Source organism: Struthio camelus, chromosome Z (genome assembly GCF_040807025.1).
Source record: "Struthio camelus isolate bStrCam1 chromosome Z, bStrCam1.hap1, whole genome shotgun sequence".
NCBI lineage: Eukaryota > Metazoa > Chordata > Aves > Struthioniformes > Struthionidae > Struthio > Struthio camelus.
Window position 1 is genome coordinate 26,428,791 of NC_090982.1, and position 21,307 is coordinate 26,450,097.

A 21,307-nucleotide genomic window follows, 5' to 3' on the forward strand; every position below is an offset into this window, starting at 1 on the left:
CTTCTTTTCTTTTAACAGGTAGTTGGTAGCAACTATAAGATTTGGATAAAATTAGAGTTTAGGTTAGCCTCATCATGTTAAGCTTGAATTTTTTTTGCTTATGCACATATACTGGGTATGGGAAACCAGGTACCTGTTTCATTCAGCTTAATTACGTCTATCGTTGTGTGATCTCTGTAAAGATTAAGAACAGGCAGATAGTGATCCCAATTATTCTTACATTCTGATGGCAATTTTAATTTAATGAAGGCTGTGTAAATAGGTATCTAACTGAATATATATATATATTTATATTTTTAATTCTAATCTAGTAAGGTGGCTTTATAAACAATTCTTTGTATTCATACAGAAAATCATATCTCATGAACTGTCTATTTACATTTTCATTTTTCAGGCCCTTAGAGGCAGTAGCTTACATTTAATTAAACTCCACTTTACAGGATACAAAAAAAAATACCTCAAAGTAGAGAACAAATTATCTGTGCAAACATCATATTTTCTTTCATAAGAAAGCATTAGGTCTGGACTGGAATATGTAAACAATTAAGTAGGCTGTCTTACCAATGAAATACAGGACATCCTAGGCAGACAAATTTACCTACCCACTTCAAATTATAAAGATAATGTGCAAAACGTGAAATTTGCCCAAGATATGATGATACATTCTTAGAGAGCACATAAATGAGCTGAACCTTAATTTTTACATTCCATCTGAAAGAGCAATACTCCTGTTTGTGCAGGTCGCTGACTCACAGCTAAGAGAATCAACTATTAAATCACTAATACTACCTTCTTTGAGTTCTCTTTGGAGATTTCTCAGGCAATAATACACCCGAAATTTGAGTCATACAATGTGAAAAAGCTGAGGAGATAATATTCTACAGACCTACTACCTTTTTTCTGAGTATAAATCCAAACATAGTTTTAGAAAATATTCTGTGAGGTGAACATGACATTTCTTAGCCTGTAACGGTCAATGGGAATAAAAACTATGGATAGAGCACATCATATTTAAACACAGCGAATAATGCAAACAGTGATCTAAACTTGAATCTAGGAATGCCTTTTTGACCTGAACTGTACTGGAATTGCTGTTTTGCCATATAATAGACCATATATTTACTAAGGAAAACAATATTTTTCTAGTTCTGCTTGCATTAAATGAGAATTAATTATCAACGCTACACATGGAGGAGGAAATCATCCTTCCAATTCACTGCAATGAATTCTTGTTTCCACATCCTATTGAGAAAATGTTTTAAATCTTCAAAAAAATGAGATCCACTTCTGATGGTTTTACAGAATTTAAAGCCATTCAGAAAAATAAATCACATGGTTTTACCTCCAGCATACTATAGATCACTACATTTAGCTGAATTATTTCTAATTAATAAATTCCAATCTTCAGAAAATGCAAGTGTCATATGCCAAAGGCAGGGAACAGCAGAGCTTCTTTTTCAAAAATACAGCAATATGTGGAATTTGAGCATACAGCCCTGCAGGCTCCTATAGTGGCCCCTGCCCCCACAGCATCTCCTGCCCCCAAAACCATATGCACTTCCTTGGAGCTGTTCTCTGGGGACCATGACTTGGTGTCCACGGCCAGGACTGCATTGCTGGAGAGCTGCCAAGAATGCAGCACGATCTGGGGTGCTGACTGTGGAAATCGAGTGGGGGGCAATGATCTCACTATGGCTTGGGGCTGGCTGAGGTCCTCTGAGTTGAGGCGGGCAGGGCTAACCTGTCCCAGAGCCTGGGGCAGCTATTAGATTTGGCTCCTGCAGTTTTGCAGGCTCTAAATCTGTCCAGAGAGCCCCAGCCTCAACCCATCCCATGCCCCAGCTCTAGATGGGAGGATCACCCAAATGGAACCTGTAATCTATGAGACTGTTTCCTTTTGGCTAACCACAGCACCCAGACACTCAGTCCTTTTCCATCCTGCACACCCTTTTCCTATCATCCTTGGCTGGCGAGGTCACAGCAGCACGAACTCACTCATCATTAACTGGCAGTCGGGTCCTTGTACTTCTCTCTGGGAAGGAGACAGCCAGAGCCCGAGGACAAAAGCCTGCCCTGGTATCTTGGGGTACTTCTCCACCATGGCACCCTGCAGGGTTTGTTCAGTTTTCCACCTTCACCAAGTCAGCAGATGTCTGGCTGCACAATCGCCATGTCCTTGTTCGCTGCCAGCATCCCTGCAAGGGCTTCCCATGGCTGAGGACGGTGGTCACGCCACAGTCATGCCAAGCGCAATGGCCCCAGTCTTATCCTTGTCCTCACCAGGGCACAGCCTCAGCCCTGAGATCTCTGCACTGCCACAGCTTTGCTCAGTTTGTCAGCCCTAACCCACCTAGGCCCCAGGCCCCACACATCTGTCCATCCCTGAGCGCTCGACCCCCCTCAACAGCACTCCCAAATGAGTTCCCTGACTTTGCTGATGTTTCTGAGAAGAAAGGGGTGGAAAAGCTTCCACCACATTGTCCCTGCAACCACCCCACTGACTCAGTTCCAGGAAAGGAGGTGCCCTTCAGGTACACCCATGCCCTGCTGTGCCCTGGATCTGCAACTCTCCAGGTCTGCGTAAGGGAGTCTCGCAAGGGAGTTCATCCATCCCCCCATCTCCCTGCCAGGGACCCCATAATTTTTACTAGAGAGAAGGATAGAGATCTCTGGCCTTGCATGATTAGAAGGGGCTGAGCAAGTACCTGCTGCCTCTCATCCTGGAGCTCTTTGAAAGTTCAGGAGGGGTGGGATGGGAGTGCGGTTCATGTGACCTGTGAGGGGCCTACCGCTTGCTGTGAATCTAGCAGGCGAATGAGCAGAAAACAGCTTTCTGCACCAGATGGTCTCCGCAATGCTCCAGCACTTTGTAAATGACATGGCAAGCAACTTGCTGGATTATTATACATTGTGGCATACTTGGATGACACCTTGATGTACTGTACCACTTGAGGTGCACGTATACTATTTCCGAGAGGTTCTTCGTTGTAGAATACCCTCTTCATAACTCTGTGGAACAAGGTCAAAAACACCTATAGAAAACAAATAGACAGATAGTGTCCCCCACAAACACACTTTTCTTCGTTAGAAACTGAATTTGATTTTCCAGGAAGCACATCTAGATTTCCTGACTATCTATCTGCCAAGTTGGACCATCGTTATCCGAGGGCTTTCACCATTGCTGATCAGGGTAATCCAGTTACCTACTGCCTGAAGCTCCTGCAATCCCTGAAGATCTACCTAGTTTTTTACTTCTCTCTCTTGATACCCAGACCCTTTCCCTTAGCAGCTCTTCCAGACCCTGCAGTCACAACAGCAGCACAGCCAGGCTACTAGCTACAGCAAATTTTGGACTCTAAGCTCCACTGGGGAAAGCTTTGCTATCTCATTTATTGGCAGGGCTATAGTCGCAAGGAGCGCACCTGCAAACCAGCAGAAAACATGCATGTTCCAGGTAAGATCATAGCATTTCACAAGTACCCCTAAAAATGTTAACCTTTGTAGAGTGATGACGGTAGAAGATGCTTCTGTCAAGGCCCTGAGTGCACCAGCAGGCTCTAATTGCCCTGATCAGCCTGTAACCATCTTCCTTTGTAATCTCCCTTCCCCACTCCCAGCTCCTAGGGATCTGGCTGCCTGTGCTCAAGGCCAGATCTGATTCAAAGGGATCAGATCATTGGGAAAACAGCCAAGCAGTGAGGAAGAGCTGTGGGAGGCCTTGGTGGGAGCCTCAATCCCTGCATCCTGTGCCCACCGGTTCAGGAGCTGTATTTAAGCTTGGGCCCTCACCCTTGCCTGAGCTATGCTGTGTCCAGCCCTGAACCCTGCTGATCCTGGCCTTGCCTTGCTAACTTGACTTACCGGCTTAACCTTAGCCCTGTCTCATCGCTGTGGACTTGCCTGGTGATCGCTGGACTGTAGCCAAACCTGATCACCAGCACCAGACCTGCTCCATTCTCCTTGGTCGGGTACTGTGAGACTGCAGCGTTCTTGATGATGTCAGTACCCTGCACACCTTGCTGTGACACTCACCTCCTGGCTTGGCTTCCCTGAATGAGTAGCCCACTTCTGCTACTAACTGATGATGCTTTCTTTAACTGCTTCCCTTCTTCTTCCCTCTTTCTTCTCTCTCTCCTCAGTATTTTTATGTACTTTTATCTTCTGCTCTTCTGGAAAATGCCCTACAGGTATGGAGAATTCCCTCAGCAGCCAGGAAGATAGCTTGTGTTTAAACAGAGCTATCCCTGTACCTCTCTTTCATTTCCATACCTCTTAGACAATGAGTAGCAAAAGGGGATAAAATTAAAAATCCACCACTTCCTTCAAATGCCTGGGAACCAACTATACAGAAGTAACATTCTCCAGCAAAGTTCACTGCAGCCAGATGAGGATATATCAACAGATTCAGAGCTAGCTATGGAAGATCAAAAATCTCTGGTTTTGCTGGCAATGGTACCTAGCTCTTGCCATGAACATACATTAAAACAAATTCTGCTGAAGAAATGCCTTACGGCCTCTCAGTGCATAAATAAGTAAATATTCAATTTGAAATGAAGCAGGTCACAGATAACAAACACGTTGACAGCAAGGAATTGATATAAATTATTACCTCAAGTGCTACCAAGCCAAAGAGTCACAGGCACAGATGTTTGCTGAACTTCCTAAAAGCTCCTGCTGCTGTAGATCACTTGCTACAATCATGATCCAGTCAACTATCCAACCAAATTTATGGGACACTCAGCTGCAAAGCTTCCACAGCAAAAACAGCTTTGGAACCTAACTGCAATCTAATGCATACCTAAGACACACTCTGCTCGACATCCACGGAATACTTATAAAGTTTGTCCCCTTGCTCCCTGAAGACAGTTCTGACAACTTCTGAATTCAAGAAGCTCCTGTGATAACAGACCAGCAGTTGCAGTGCTATTCTGCGCATCTCCGGCTACAGTTAAAACAGAAGAGACACTTGCTAAACAAAGGAAGGATATTTTTCTTTGAAGATTAACCCTCTTCACCCCATTCTGCAAAATATATCAAATCAGACAAACCCAATTCACCAGTCAGGTCCAATTAGATCAGTTTTCTCAGACTTTATCCAGCTGAGTTTTGAGTGTCTCCCAGGATGGAGGAACCGCAGCCTCTCCAGGCAACCTGTACAGTGCTCAACCACCTTTATGGCGACTGTAATTTTAAGTATAGAAGGATAGAAATAAGATCTTCTCCACCTTTCACTCTTATGTCTGAACAAACCTAACTCTTTCAGTCTCTCCTTGTGTATTATGTGAACTAGCAACCTGACTAGCTGGACTGTCTCCAGTATGTCCAGGTCTTTCTTGTCCTGGGGAGCCCCAGACTGAACACAGGACTCCAGATATTGCATCACAAACAAAGTTGCATCACTTCCCTTGACCCTTGCTGGCTATACGTCTCCTGGTGTAGCACAGGATGTGACTAGTAATCTGTTCCTCTCTGGAGTAGAGGCCACGGAGGGAGAAAGCTAACAAGAGTTAGTGTAAGCAGTAGCTTAGCTAAATGAGCTTTCTGAAATAAACAGATATTAGTAATATAATAGTCTAAAATGCTTTTGTATTTTGTCCTGTGCGTGAAGTTCAATGACATTATGTTAATATTGTTTTCTATTTTCGTATGCTGTATTTTAGTTATAACTGAACTTGAATTTTTATTTTGTTAACATTTCTGTTTCACAACTACTTCAAATTATTTCACTTAAGGAACCCAGTTTTTTGAACGGATTTTGAAAACAATCCACTATGAGCAGAGATACATTAATATTCAAGTAATCTAAACAAATGGGATATAATAATAACTGCTACTTTGAGCACAATATGTTTTAGCATTTATGTATTCGCAAAGTATTCATATTACATATCAACTACCTGAATTTATCATGGGTATCTCATTCCTTACTGAAAGTTTCTTTTTTGCACTGAAACCAGTGCATTACGTTATACTGTTTGTGGCCTTCCAGTGAGCTTGAAAGCCCTCACAGCAGAAAGCAGGAAGTGTTTTAACAGCAGCTAATCTCAGTTTCTGGGGAAGACCTTCAATCTGGGATTCAGAGTCATAGCCTATTGCAACACGGAAGCGCATAACAGGAAATCCAGGAAAAGGCAAAATATTAATGGAGCAATTTTGATATAGAAATATTAAAACCTGCTCATCCTAGTGATTTTAACTGAGATATTCAACTTTAGGAAATAAGACAAAGGGCTTTGTTAGAGTACCATTATTTTCAAAGAATGTTGTTTCGGTAGTTTCTGAAAAATCAAACTATAGTCAAGGTGTCTTAATTCTCAGCATACAAAAATAAGACATTAAAAAGCAAATATGAGAATGTTAATACTAGCTTTACCCACTGTATTATGATAGGTCCTTCCAAAATGAGATTTTACACCATCAGGAGGCCTTTTTTGAGACGACATTTATACTTGCAGTGCACATAATGGGAATGTTGCATAAGGAAGAAATGCTATAGAGGTCTAGGACTACATAGTCCAGATGCTGTTGCAGTAATAAACTTGCTACAGCAAAACTAAGGGAGTGTGCCCCAAAACTGGGGGTCCAGCCGTCACATCAGACAAATGTGAACCACCACAGGGGAGAAATCCTTCCTGACATGGGAAAGACTTCTGCCTTTAAAATGGACATTGACTTACAAGTGCTAAGAAATTAGGATCTGGATGACTGCCACAAAGAATTTAGTTATCAAGGCTTGAAGCCGTGTCACATGAAGTGATCACACAGTTATTCAAATGAAGCATGTTCCAGGAAACTAGCTTAAAGAACATGTCACTTTGTAGCTGCAAAGCACTAGAAGCATATGCACAGTCATTAATGTGGTTTAGCTGTAATGCAATATTATTTTATAACTGTACCAATGCAAACAAGGGTTAGAACTGCCATGAACAGCGAGCACATCCTTACTCCTTACAAAATGTTCAGTGATAAAACAAACACAATGAAAAAGTAGCCATACTATGCTGCTAATCAATTTAATCCATGCACATCCCACATATCTTTCTGAAGTTATTCATCTTTATTTAATCATATTAAGTAATTTGCTTCAGCTTTCATTGTCCCCATTTACTTTAAGAGGAGAGTGGATTTCAAGATATCATAGGGAAAAAATTTGCATGTTAGTTACACACACAACTGTTTCTAGCAGAAATACCTGAACACACCTCCACTCTTGAATCAAAAACAACATGAGGCACATGATATATATTCTTATTATTATGCTGTTTCTGCTTCAAGCTCTGTTACCTGGCAAATAAGGGTCACGCCCTTTAAAAATTGGACAAGGTTTCTCCATTGATTTAACTGGATTTCAGAAGACTCCTAAGTAAATTCATGGAAACTATCTGTGCTTAGTGCTTCCTGGCACTAAAATACTAAATTTTTCAGATAATTTGATGCAAACAATTTGCTCAGTTTCAGTACTTACTTAAAGACTTCCTGCTGTTGTCTCATCCTTGACAGACTGCAGTACCGAATGAATCACTGTTTCTTCTCATTTGTTCAAATGCTACCGACAGCAATTTTATCAAGGTACTTTTTAGTAATGCCTGAGAATTTCTAAACATTGAACAAAGCTGGAAATTTGTACCACCTTAGAAATAAAAGTAACAAAAAGAAAATACTCATCCCTGGACATTAGTGATAGCCTTCTAAGGGGAAGAAATCCTCTGAACAATTTAGTACCTCACGATTAATAAGCTACAGCTCCCAAAATTACCATTAATAAGAAGCTGCACAGGATGTATTAGGCTTGATAGATCAGATCTTTATCTTTAAATTATTCTTAGATAATCATATATATCAAGACAAAACAACCTGTTCACGTTTAATTGCCCACTAGGATATCTGTGAAAACCTTCTTTGGTTTTTTTCCTCCAAATTTCTGCTTTTTTATTCCAGAGAAGTGCACATAAACATTAAATTTCCTCATCCGCATGTAATATAGGCAGCACCTGTGCCTGAATGTCAGTGTTTTAATGAGGGCTGTGCTGCTTATTGTCCCTCACATTGAGTTTTAAAATTTCTCTGGTAAAGAAAACATTTTTATTAAAAGGATTTTATTACTATGCAAAGAAATAAAAAAATAATATTTCTACTGTGCAAACAGAAGAAAATTGTGCCTCCCCAAAGTTCTCCCTGAAGTTGTTAGTCACCTCACACTCTTGTAAAATAAATTACACGAGAAAGACTTTTTTGGTAATTTAAAGGAAGGTTATTAAGTGTCTTCAGGATACCCAAATGAAGATGGGTTTTGATACCTTCTGTTTCTTCATCAGTCTTTCTCCAGCTTATAGACCTAAGATTAGCATGGCAGGTAGAAGGGACATCCCTCCTGTTCCCTACTGACTTTTCCAGAAGACACCTGAAGACTACAGAAAGAGAGAAAAAAGCAAGCAGGAAGGGAATCTCGGTTTGACTTCAGTGGTGGAAAATACTGGAATAAACAACCAGGTAATCTATGTTGTAAGACGACAACAATATGTCATGAACAAGTCTGCTAAATTAGCCAATTTCCAAACACAATATTAGAACTTTTAAATACAAAGGCTGCTACATGTGCCTTCTGTGTTCATAGTGTGTGAAACAAGAAATCATGGACTTAAAAACCACCAAGAAAGATTTAGGTAAACACCTAGAATATTTCTGATGGCATTGATAGGGTCACTTTTGAATGGATTGCCTATAGAGTAAGGACTTAACAAACTTAGATAACATATGTCAAAAACAATGAATATTTAATTAGTCCGGTCTGTGGCAGTATAGGGCAAGCACCTTTTCTGGGTTTCTTTTCACAGCATACCCCAATTTACTGTTCTCACAGAAGAACATAAGCGTAGGACCCTTAATATTTTGGCATGAATGTGTTTTTTAAGACAAAGTTGGATTTGAATTGAAAGATTAAAAAAAGTATTTGCTTTCTAAACTCTTTTTCACAAGCACATACCCCAAGCCAACAGAGAGTTACAGCTATCACATCCAATAGCAAGAGATACCTTTCACTACTGCTGTGCTCTTCTCACTACCACTATGGGCAATCCTGGTGTCAGATCTGCTTATCCTTCAGGCAGAGGGAGCGACCACAGGTGGCTTACTGAGTCATTAGACTGCACGTGGCAAATTATTTGTTAGCCTTAGCTTTATAGCCATAATAAACTGGCACCAGTATTGCTTTTGTGAGTACAAGACAAGCAGCTAAATATCAGAAAAATTCTGAGAGCAATTCAAATCAGGAAAAGGTCCAGTGGAGAGGTGAGCAGAGATGTAGAAAAAAAAAGTTGGAAAAAGTATTTTAGCTAGGTTGTGCAGATTTCTGCACTGTTTTTATGTGGTACCACGGAATTTATGGCCGAAAAAACCCACTCTGGTCATCAAGTATTGCCTCCTGCATATGACACAACCTACTAATTTGAAGTAATGAGTCCAAAAGTTGAACGAGAATGTATGTGGAAGATACCTTTTGTAATTTGGAAAGTTATACATGGTGACTATATTAAAGTCACTGTGGAAGGACCTCAGGTTATCATATATCCAAGCTCATCCAGTTGCAGCTTTGATCTCTCTTTCCAGCTGCATGTAAAGATGCACTTCAAGCTACTTGCATTGTGAAACTGATGTGTGATATTGCATTACAACACGCACAGTGGCAATATGCCATACCAATTGAGTAATCCACAGACAAAGTTCAAAAAATGGCATCCTTCCATAACAGAATATTGTGGTGCATTCTCCATAAATTCTTAATTATAATGGCTCACTAAGTTACTGCACCTTTCTTCTGCTTCTGCCAACAACACGCGAAGAAAGATGGGTCACTGAAAGACAACGTTTTCACTCCATTGCTTCTTCACTAATGTAAAATCAGCCCAATGATTGTTGCAATTAAGTAATAAGAATCCTGATATTTTCTTCAGTAACTTCCTTGACACTGCTAAGAGCACTTTGTCAGATTGTTTCATGTCGCCATACTATTTGGGGGAGGGTGAAAGATATTTTCGAGGAAGTGATTTTATTTCATGCTTTATTACCGGCTTCGACACAAATTTCCAGAGAGCCCTGAGTGCATTTCTTTTTACACTGTAGCATAGTCTTGTTAGCAATTCAGGTGGAATAAAATCACTCAGCTTCACTTCATGGTCCTATGGCCTGAATCGCTCACGTTACCCTTTCAAACATAAGGAACAGCATTGCAGAACAGCACTGAAAACTTATGCCGTTGATACAGGATTCCATTAACACATTAAATGGCATTGCATTTGTAGCATCTTGTGTAAATGACTGCTGTATGTAGTAGTATCTTACAATCATTTTTAAAGCAAGAGTGTTTACTTGGAATTAGACTTACATTTTTCTATTCTGTTAGGATACATTGAAAACGCTATTCATGATTTCTCTAGAAGTGAATCCACAAAGTCATCTCTCATATCAGAAATTGGGAGAGTTGTATTTCATCCCTAAAATCCAGGTCTACTGCAGTGTTTCACATATCCCCAGTTCTTGTCAGGGTCAGTAGAAGTTGAGATCATTTGCTACCTCCTGCAAGCGCTCAAGTCTGAAAAGACGGAGCGCCACAGGAAGCAGGGATTGTTTTTGAGACAGGTTCTTTAACATGCACTAAACGTGGACCTCCCTTGGTGATTTGCCGTTGCCTCACCTTCTTCACTCTAGCTCCACTGGGGACAGAGCAGAGTAGAAGGCAAAACCATGTGTATTTCTGAGATGAGGGAAGAGTCGATAATGATTGGTCTGGATTTAGGGAAAATACTATAAAATAGTATTAATATACAAGAGGATAAAGACTTGTAGGCAAGATTCTTACTTTAGAACAACCAGGCATTTTATTATCTTAACTGCAGCATCAAGATGGCAAATTTAGCATTAGCTATTCAACCCCTTCTTTTTGAGAAACATTCACAAACTTGAGAAGAACCTAGAAAAAAGAAGTCATGTTTTTCCTAAAAACCTCTAATTTAAAAGAAGAATGTCTGCATTTATATAACCTTTCACAACTTTAAGGACCTCAGTCTAAGCTCTCCTTTGGCACTCACATTAGAGGAACGCTTTCTGCAAGCAAAATCAACTGTGAATTGACTGTGAAGCTGCCTTTAGACATTACAGCCACCCAATCTCAGAGCAGACAGTGAGGGAGCAAACTTCTGTCATTATTACCTGCATTTGTGTATGTCTCACTGCCAGGACAGAAGAAGTATAATTTTAAAATAATTATGTATATGTCGTAAACAAAAGTCAGTAGCAGTAACACCCGAAAATCTAAACCACTTTTTCTCTACATGACTCCAGCAGACTAAAACCTCTTCCTTTAGAAAGTCACTGATGTGTCTGCTCCTTAAAATAAGTCCCATGGAAACTAATATATTAACATAACTTCTATAACAAAGGCAGTTAGACTAGGCTTTTTGTCTTAATCTTTCTTTTCCATTTTTATGTTTTTATTGGGGTAATATTTCTTGTGGTTGAAACTGATTTGCTGCTACATCACTTCAAAGTCAATGGTCACCAGTGTGAATCACATTCCTGGAACAGACTCAATTGCTCAAACTGCTAACAAGTTTTGTTTCATCTTTGATCAAATTAAAAATGTGTCCTCTACCTTTTTGGCAAAACTAATTGCTCAAAGTGATTGCTTCTGTATATATATAGGGAAAAAAGTTTTATCAGCTTCCACATTTCCTTCCCTTTCTGGAGAAATGATCTGAAAGAATCTGTCAGAAGCTCCTTACACATGTATATACGTCCAGCTGCCACATGAGAGGGACTAGCTCACTTCACATTTGGTGAGAAGCATGACTTCAAGCAATAACATCTTCTGGGCATAGGCAACCCCCAAACGGCATATCATTAGTTCTTCAGCCACAGCTAAAAAATGTCTTCGCTATTACTTGTCTGTAAAAACGTGAAGTACTAGAGTCTGAACTAATGGTTGAACAACATGAGCACAAGCTTGCAAAGGTGGCTTGAAGCCATGCTACAACACCTGCTGCTCCTCTGATTCGGGGTGTTAAACCAATTTCCCGATGATAAAGTAAGAGACTGCAATGGCCCAGCAATGCCTTAGCTCTGTTCTCCTTTCTGCCATCCTTAAATGATGAAATCAATGTTAGATTGTTTTGCACAGGAGCAAAACACCCACCAGAAAAACGAGTTCTGTTCTCTGGCAGTCTGGGTTCTGGGCTGCTAAGTACAGATGTTTCCCCCCAGAAAATCTGAGAATTAGAGTCCAAAACACGTAACAGCTATTATAGCTGTAATATATACATAACTGTGATCTTTCTGAGAAGAAATTAGAAGTTCGTTTATCAAAGCAGTTTTTTCCTGAACAGAACTCACATGCACTCTCAAAACTCTTCTGTATTTCATACCATACACAACAGCCCACCATACAGAGAGGTGTGTCTGGTTTTCTTATTAGTGAACTTACAAGCAAATTGTTACGTTGCCTGGTATTTTCTACATGCCTCTGTTTTAGGCAGTCTGAGCTGAGCTGTTATTACTTCCCAGATTGCACCGCATCCTCCTGATGAAAGCAGAGGTGATGGCTCATTTTTTATTACAATTTAAGTCAGGAAGCAGATGAGTACAGGCACAGGTAAGTTACTACCCTCATTTTACTATCAGTAACGTGCATATTACTTTCGGGAACACGTAGTGTACCAGTTCGCTAATGATAACATTATGTGTTAGGATTTGTTCCAAGTATCTCAGTTTTTCATCTGAAACCTACTAAACTTGCCCTCTGGTTTTGTTGCAGTTGGAAGGTGGATGTGGTAAGTTAACTAAAGCAATAACCTAAATCAGTTCTTAACTATCAAGTAGTGATATACCAGAAGAGCCTAGTGCCAAATGGGTATCAAAAGACCAGCTAAGAAAAAATAATCTTCACACTTTATCTGCCTTAGTGTCCATCTATATTTTTGCTCACTTTCTCATTTATAGGGAATAAAATAGAATAAAAAGCTTGCACTTCTGTTTCCCAAGAGCGTAACACAATCCAGTATTACCATCTCATGAATATAGCAAACAAACCCACTTACAAGTAATTGTAAAAATTATTTCCCAGAAGTATCGTGCCTGAGTTACTGGATGATTCTGGCAGGCCAATAACTTTTTTCAACCCAATGGAGAAAAAAACCAACTCCAAAAAAATACAGCTTTCTCCTCTCTTGCAATCCCTTTTTTCTAACAGTGGAGGATTCAGAAACATAAATATTTATTTTTTTCTAAAGAACATATTTTCTTCCATGGTGCTTGAGAAGCAAATTGTTCACTCCGTTTACCAAAAAATACTTCAAAAAGTATCCTGAAATGACGTTGCGCTCAGGAATAGGAAAAATATTGACCACACTTTCATTCCACTGATGCCAGGATGGCCAGAATTTTACATGTATATTTTGTTACACTTAAAAAGACATCATGCTTTATTCTAATGATCTGCTTTTTAGCTTTTCATTTTTCTCCTGGGTAACTTTATGAACTCCACCTAGAACAATCAAATAAAAAAAAAATTAACAAAAATAAGGACCAGCTTCTCCTTTAGCAAGAAATGTAGTGTCTGGTCTCTTTAAGCTTCCAGCTGTTCCTGGAGCTGGATTAGGCAGCTGCCCAGGTTGGAAAAGTGCTCTTTGTATTTATTTGGTAGAGCTAGGCAGGCATTTTTTACTGAATCATACGCTGGAAAATATTATCCAAAACATTTTCTCCAGTTTCTTCTGACTCATTCCATTTCTTTTACTCTGGCCCTTCCAAAGCTACGCTCCTAGCTTCAAAATCTACTTACTGATATGTAACTCAAAGTCCATTACAAAAATTTTCTAGTAGAGTTATTAAGAAAAAGGCTGGGTAATCTATCCCAAGCAAAAGCGCAGCATCTGCAGTCTCCACTAGGGCATAGAGTCCTCAAAGGGAAGTCTACATTATCATCATTCATCAATCTTTTAAGAGCATACAGTATTGTTCTAAAAAGTCTTTTTTCTCTAAATCTTTCCATTTGGACTGGGCTTCCTTTCTTAGGAGACCTTCTCTTTGTTTGATGTATGGAGATTCAGAAACTCTCTTTCACCTTAGGATGAACACACAGAAATATGACTACCAGAGTAAGTGGTACAGTGCTTCTTAAGCATATAATGGCACAAAATGGATATGGCTTACCATTAATGTTGGTTCTTCGGAATAAGAAATAAAGAAGAAACAAGGTAACAAGATCCTGGCCAAACAAACAAAGAAGCAAACTTCAGAGCTCAAGTGGAGAAACAGCAGCTAAATAGTTGCTGCTGGAGAGCGACCTGACACTTCAGTGACCGTCTCAGGAAAATAACAGTTCCTCTCGCGAACACAAAATCACCCTCTCAGCACATGTGCTCAGTGCAGTTCTTAATCCTCTTACTTCACGTGGGAAGAGAGTAGATGGTAAGTTAACATTTATTTAAGTCTATTTAAATAACCACAAAAAGTACCAACATGGGATGTGCTACAGGAAATTTTTGTTGGGGGAAAAAATGAGACCAGTGAAGGGTGAGCTGATGACACAAATTGTAAAAATGCCCTCTAATTATTTGATTTTGCCTGTGCCTCACATACAATAGCTCCTAGTTCTCTAATACTCTGTGTGCCTGCTAGAAAATGAAAAATGAAGAAAATAGGATTATAAGACCATTCCTAAACCTGAGGGTATTAGTGAAGTGGGTTAGAACAGAAACACATGCCTGGAAGAAAAGCATAGGGAGCAGAGCTGGAGAGCTGCTGGACCTGTCAGCATCTGTGACTGATCCTCATTTATCTAAATCAAATCAGGTCACTGTGGCCAGAGCTGTGTCAGCTGTCAGTCCAGGTAACCAGTGCATGTCAGTGTGTGCCAGGTCAGCAGGAGGGAATAAGAGCATAGCTTACCTCTTGAATAGCACTTTTTTTTTTTTAAATTTAAAATCAGGTGTTTTGCGATAACCCCACCAATTTATTAGCAAGTAATACGAAGAGCGGGACCCAGAGGGAATCCTGGGTTCCAATATTTCTGTCAGTCTAAAAGCACAGATACTACACGTAAAATTGAATCCACAGGATGAGAACTTGATGCTTCTCATTCATAAGACACAGAATTAATGTACAACCAAGGAATTGAAAAGTTCATACTGTTTCTATCGTGGTGGCATGTCTACCACAGTGACTTTTTTCCCTGTGTTTTACAGGAAATCTCTGCTAACTCTCATTCCTACAAATTCAGGCAGAGGTGTATTCTTGAACTTAATGATGTTGTTCAGCTATTTTGCTCTGATGGACTAAAATAAAGCATGGAAATGACAAATACAACGTTCTTTTATATTCTCTTTAAATGAATTTACAAAACACTTTGAAATAGAGTTTGGAAACCACAGATAATGCAGATAATGATACAATATGCCTTCGCATATCAGTTTTTATGACATTTATTTTGTAACTGAGGGCACTCACTACAGAAAAAGGCTAATCACATTCAGTAATACAATATGTTGGGCAAAATCAAACCTAAATAAAAAAGAATTGGCATATGTCCTCACAAAAGCAAATCAGCATTAACACCATTAAAAAAGAATACTTCTATATCTGGCCACCACAATATAAGAAATCACAAGAAAAACATAGACTTATCCAATAATTTCAAAAGAAAACACCTGGATTATTTTTAAGGAGAAACACAACATATATATTTATATACGTTTTTGCATATAGAGATGAATTTCATCCGTGTTAAAAAAAAGGATCTACTACATGTCTTCTGAGATACAATATTACATTTCCCCTTAGAGCCTCTTAGTCAGTTTGGAAACTGGTCAATTAAAAAGGAGCCAAGATTGCACTTGCTTTTCCAATGTTTGTGGATTTACAAGAGCACCTTTCTTTCAGAAAAAAAGGGTTTATTTATTTTTTGGAGCTGGACCCAAAAAAGGAAAAGAACACAGACACTCTTCTGATGAGTCAATTTGTATATGTAAAAATTTTCAAATTTCCTGAAGAAAAACAGGAAAATGTTTACACTATCCTTTTGGTAATTTGTGGCTGTTGTTACCACACTCTTTCCTTATTAGCTCTTTGTATTAGGAAAATTCTTTTTGATTGCCTATTGTATCTATCTTTGAGGGAATTGGGACAATGGGACCCTGTTCTTGCCTGATCACATGCTTTGAACATATTAAATAATAAAAGACAACGGCAAAAAGTGTATGTTACAAGCACAGTTTTGAGCTGACTGTGTGCCCTGAAGATACTGGTATGTGCATTTCCTTTGCTGATCAGGCAGCTCTGCCTGTCAGCTGAGGAGGTGCCTGAATCCCACCTCCTCTGCTGTGGCCTCCCCCAAGCCTCCGCCCAAAGGCTGCGCATCTCCAGTTATTTCCCCAGCTCCTCTTGCTCACCCCATGGGGTCTGCTCACTCTCTATCCCTAAAAGATTACAGCTGTATCCACAGGAAACCATTTTGAGTCAGTGCTTTTAATAAATAATCAATGACGTTTACCCTTGAAACAAGTGCAATGAAGAAAAACCGTACACAGGGGGCAACATTTGTCTGTCAAAAAAAAAAAAAGATTGCAGACTTTCTGTTTGATACTGAGAATGCCCATAAAATTCCCAACATGTGAGTTCTCATATCCTGGGAAAACTATGTTTTCCTAAGTGTATTAGCTTTTAAAGTATGGTTATTCTAATTCATGCTTCTGGCAGGAGAAAAAAAGAAAAAAAAAGCCTTTGAAGATAATCAGCACTACTTTTTGATTTGTTTTGTATTACACTTCAGTTGTATTTTGATTTTTCAACAGATCTAATGTATAACTTATTTCTATTATTTGGGGCTGCTCACAACATATCTCCTAGCAGCCATACACCTGGGTTGGAAACAGCAAAACTGTTCTAGGGTAGTCCCTTCCCGCCAGGGTGTGACAAATACCTGTCATGATACACAGTATGGTCATTTTGCTTCTCATATACAATAATTATACGTGCATTATTTGTTTGGTAAGAGAACTACCATACAGTAAACTACTATGCAAATATGTTGCATCCGTGAGGAGTGACTTAGTTTCAAAGTATCAGCTGTCCATGCAAAATCAAATGGTTATATCACTCATTACATTCCATGACACTGTGAGTGTAGCCATGTTTTACTTGACTGTACATGAATTTCAAAGATAAATTATCAAGTACTAAGATGAACTGAGATAACTAAAGTCATGCATCCAAAATTAAAAAAAAAGTATTACAGGTATAGAAATGTAAAGGAATCTGATTATACTGTCTAAATTTGCATTGTCTATTCAAACAAATTAACATGCTCCAAGAGCAAACATGATTTTTCAGCTTAATATAACATTTATATTCCTCAAAAAGTTGATCCATGATGTTTTTGTTTTCCAGTTCCATATGCCTGTAGAAAAGGTGTAAGTGGAACATATAGCAGCAGTGGTGCTCCACAGGATGAGATTAAGAGACCCCCTCCCCCCATTATCAATACACCAAAGTAATTTTCAAATAATTATATTTTAGGAAGGCATATTTAAAAACATCTTCAAAAGCAAACTATGTCACTTGCTTTAAACCAAGAAAAAAATCATCATCAGAAAGTTTCACTGATACTGTCTTCCCTGTCAGTCTTTAACTGACCACTGCTTTTATGTACAACTGCTAGCAAACTAGGATCATTTTCGTCCACTCACATATTGCTCCATTTACAGATTGGTCTGAGTGGTACTGTACCTGTGGAGTAAATAACCCCAAATACTAGGTAGCAGAGGACTGCTCACAAACAAACACACCTTAGAAACTGATTTCTTCTTCTACCCTAGAAGTTCATATCTTTTCTTAAGCCAAGGTAAGCTGAAACACAGATTGTTTCCATCATCCCTTACTCCCTGCACATGTTTTTACCCATCTCCCAGACCTTTATCAACCGCTAAACACGTGGCACTGGAGTACAGAAACCCAATTTTAGTATCTTCAGGTACTCACAGGGGTTTTAAAGGTGTCAGGTAAACCAATTAATAATAAAGTTGAGATAATTTCTGAATTAACTTTCCAGCAAGATAGTCTAAAGAGCTCTGGACAGATGTGGAATGGCACGCACTGACTTTCAAAGAGGCATGTCACAGTACCTTAAGAAGTCTGACAGATGGGAGAAAGGCAGCATGGCACAGCTTCCGGATGGTCCAGTTCAGCGGCCGGGGAGCATCAGTTTGACTCATGACCCTCCACAAAATCCACCGGAAAAATCAACCGCAAACCTGACAGCATCTACCAAAGAAATGATCCGCCACCACTTGGACATCCCATGTTCACCCCGTCCACACCTGCAGGTCCTTAGGTAGGAAGGAGGCTTGCCGGGACCTGGTGAGAAGGCTGGCAAAGTGGATTTGCTGTATCCACTGATCCTCCTTAAGAAAGCAACCTCCTGTCTTGGAGCAGTAGTGCTCATGCATACCAAATGTGGCTGAAGGGAAGCAATCAGCCTGCTGCTCAGGGGAGGGCTGCACTGTTTTGAAGAAAAGGGGTAGCCTGCATAAAAAAAAGGCTGCAGTGAGTGCTGCTGCTGCTCCTCTCCTCTCCCTCCTGCTCTCTGCAGAGAGCAGCCAGGTTAGGCTCTCCCGGGGACGATGAGCCATTCGCCTTGCTCCTCTGCTCCCGTGGGCGAGGGCGCAGAGCTAAAAGGAAAGAATTTAAATAAAGCAAGTAGCAGGGTAACTTGCACTTTGCTCCCCAAAGCATTGTGAGGAGATAGAAAACGGTATTAGGGGAGGGGCCAGCATGCCGGCAGCAAAGACTGAGAAGGGAAAGAATTTAATTCACTCTTAATTTACTGATATAACAGACCTAGAAAGCATAGCTTGATCTGACATAGTACTGCTGTGCTAGCAGTGCTGTTAGCATTTAGGTATGCTGTAAGAGCATGTGTGCTAACATGCACATTCCACTAAAATAAAAAAAAAGTCTGAATTCAGGTCAGTTCGATAATCACAGAATCACAGAATCACAGAATCACAGAATCGTTTAGGTTGGAAGGGACCTCTGGAGATCATCTAGTCCAACCTCCCTGCTCAAGCAGGGTCACCTAGAGCATATTGCCCAGGATAACTAAATTTACAGTCACAATAATTCTTTTAAAGACGTGCAAACACATGAGGTTATGGTGTGGGGACAATCTAGTAAAGCATACTTCCATTTGAGGCAGTAATTGGCTTTCCCAGCTAATGAAGACGTTCTTAACGCCAACTTTCCAACTGCAGGATGAGAAATACAATACAATACCCTTTCCATACAATTTTTTTATGAGGATTACATTAGGGAAGAGATAAGAAGTGCAAAAAGTAAACACCCTACAATGACCTGGGAATATTTTATTTTGCCAGTAATAATCAGTTTTTAATCAGATTATGGAGGAAAATAGCCACTTTTCAGGAAAGTTTTAAATCTCTGTCAGGTTACAAAGTAACTGCTCATTTACTTGGATAGTTTTTATTGATTGTTCTGGCATTTTCAAATTTCCTGTTACTCCCCATATTTCAGATGTTGTTTCTCTGTTTATAATTTACTCATCATTATTATTACTTCCATCAGAAAAAGCTGGCCAATTCTCCAAATGAGGGGAAAGAGATTAAAAAAAATTGTTTCCATGAGGCTATCGTAATTAGACTATCTTGCATATTATTGTCTACAATGGTTTGCAGTGGGTCTGCAAATCTAAAAGTCCATAAGATGAAACATTATTTATAGTTCTGTTTTGAAGATTTGTCTAAGGACCGACAGCTCTGGGAAGAATCGAGAAACTTCAGTCACCTTCCAAGGAATCTAAACTCTGAACCCTTAAATCATCTAAATCATCCAACTGGAGAACAGTGAGGACTGGTGTTTACACCTTGATCTTCCACTCTAGAGGAATTCTGGCCCTTGTACATACAGGGATATTTTCTGAAGCCTATAAATAATGGAGTCCAGGTACAAGGAGCTCGTGTGCACCGAGGTGTGTACCCAGTACCTTTATGCTCCTTTCAAACATAAGCATATCAGTCAGCTCCACCTCACTGTACCCTCTTGAGAAGCATATTAATGTAGTTATTCTGCCTTAATGTTGGATAAAACATTTTCATGCCCTGCACAGAAAGGCCCAGAATATAGTGCAAGGCTGATTATGCACCAGAAGAGCTCTCTCACCAGTTCCACTCAACTGTACATGGCAAAATACAAAACTGCAAAGCTACAGAGAGCAGACAGTAGGATGTCTGCAGAATAAAATAGGTAGAAGACCAAAAGTCATTCCCTTGTGACAAAATCTGTGCCAAAGCAGATACGTTTTTGGTTATGACTGGGCAGCTAGTTTAAATTATACATATTTAAATGCCTTCTCAATTGAGCTTTGCGTGTATTTTACAAAAGGAGGGGGGAAAAACAAAACCCATGCTGCTGATAATGAAATGGAGCATGACTAGGTAAATACAATTTTCTGAAACTACTCTGCTAAGGCAAATTAAGTAGATAGAAAAAATAATCCTGACTGTAAGTAGCATGCCCCTTAAAATATATGTAGATTGATAACTTTGCTCAGTTACAAAGGTAACAACGTATAGGAAATATCCAGCAACTAAGCTTTTAGGGTTCACAGAAAAAAGATAGTAAAAGACCCCCAAAAATCAGAAACAGATACTCTCAACACTCCGAAGACCACGGTCCAACAGTCTGATAACTTTTCTTTACCTCTGAAGGAACAGGAAAGAGTTTCTCTGGAAGAATACCACATTCACCATTACCGTGACCCTTCCACATGTGTTTTGTGTTAGGCATCTGCTATAAACCTGAGTGTTCAGTCTGTGCGCTAAGGACAAAGAAGACAGAAAAACCATAGCCTGCTGCCTTTCTTCTTCAACGTGTAGAATAACAAATCTCTGAGGATGTAGAGAGTTGAAGACAATAAAGAAACATAACAGATAGGTTTAATAAAGTAAAAATTGTGAGCCCAATGTATCTTCTAGCTTCCACAGAGCTTCCCATCTTTGAGATGGGACTCCATCATTGCCTTCTTTTGCAAACAGCACCTTTGGGACCATGGCTTTTATGTATTGCAATATTTAATATATGCCAACTTGCTTTCACAGGCCTATTTTCCATGGCTTTGCGCCTTGCCTAGTCATTTGCATTTGCAGATAGCAAGTGTAGGAATACTAGCTTCCTGCAACTGCAGCAATGACACCCTGATGGACAGGCCGCTACCCTGATGTGAGAGGCTCCAATATGAAGTCCT

General features: G+C 39.7%; 2 protein-coding genes across 6 annotated transcripts in view; one reads left to right on the top strand and one right to left on the bottom strand.

The window, feature by feature from the left end:
• Window positions 1–21,307, bottom strand: part of TRPM3 (transient receptor potential cation channel subfamily M member 3) — a 475,637-nt gene that overhangs the window by 275,339 nt on the left and 178,991 nt on the right. For 2 of the 5 annotated variants that reach the window (XM_068927052.1, XM_068927054.1), the window contains exon 1: window positions 18,171–18,641. The exons of 1 other annotated variant lie outside the window; for it this stretch is intronic. In XM_068927052.1, coding sequence (XP_068783153.1) covers window positions 18,171–18,260 — 90 coding nt within the window. In that variant the 5' untranslated portion in view covers window positions 18,261–18,641. Of the gene's footprint in view, window positions 1–18,170; window positions 18,643–21,307 lie in introns of those variants that run through there. 2 more of the 5 variants (XM_068927051.1, XM_068927055.1) reach the window with 2 other exon arrangements.
• The window catches only part of CZH9orf85 (chromosome Z C9orf85 homolog), a 457,360-nt gene that overhangs the window by 121,107 nt on the left and 314,946 nt on the right, over window positions 1–21,307 (top strand). The gene's annotated exons all lie outside the window — the stretch shown is intronic.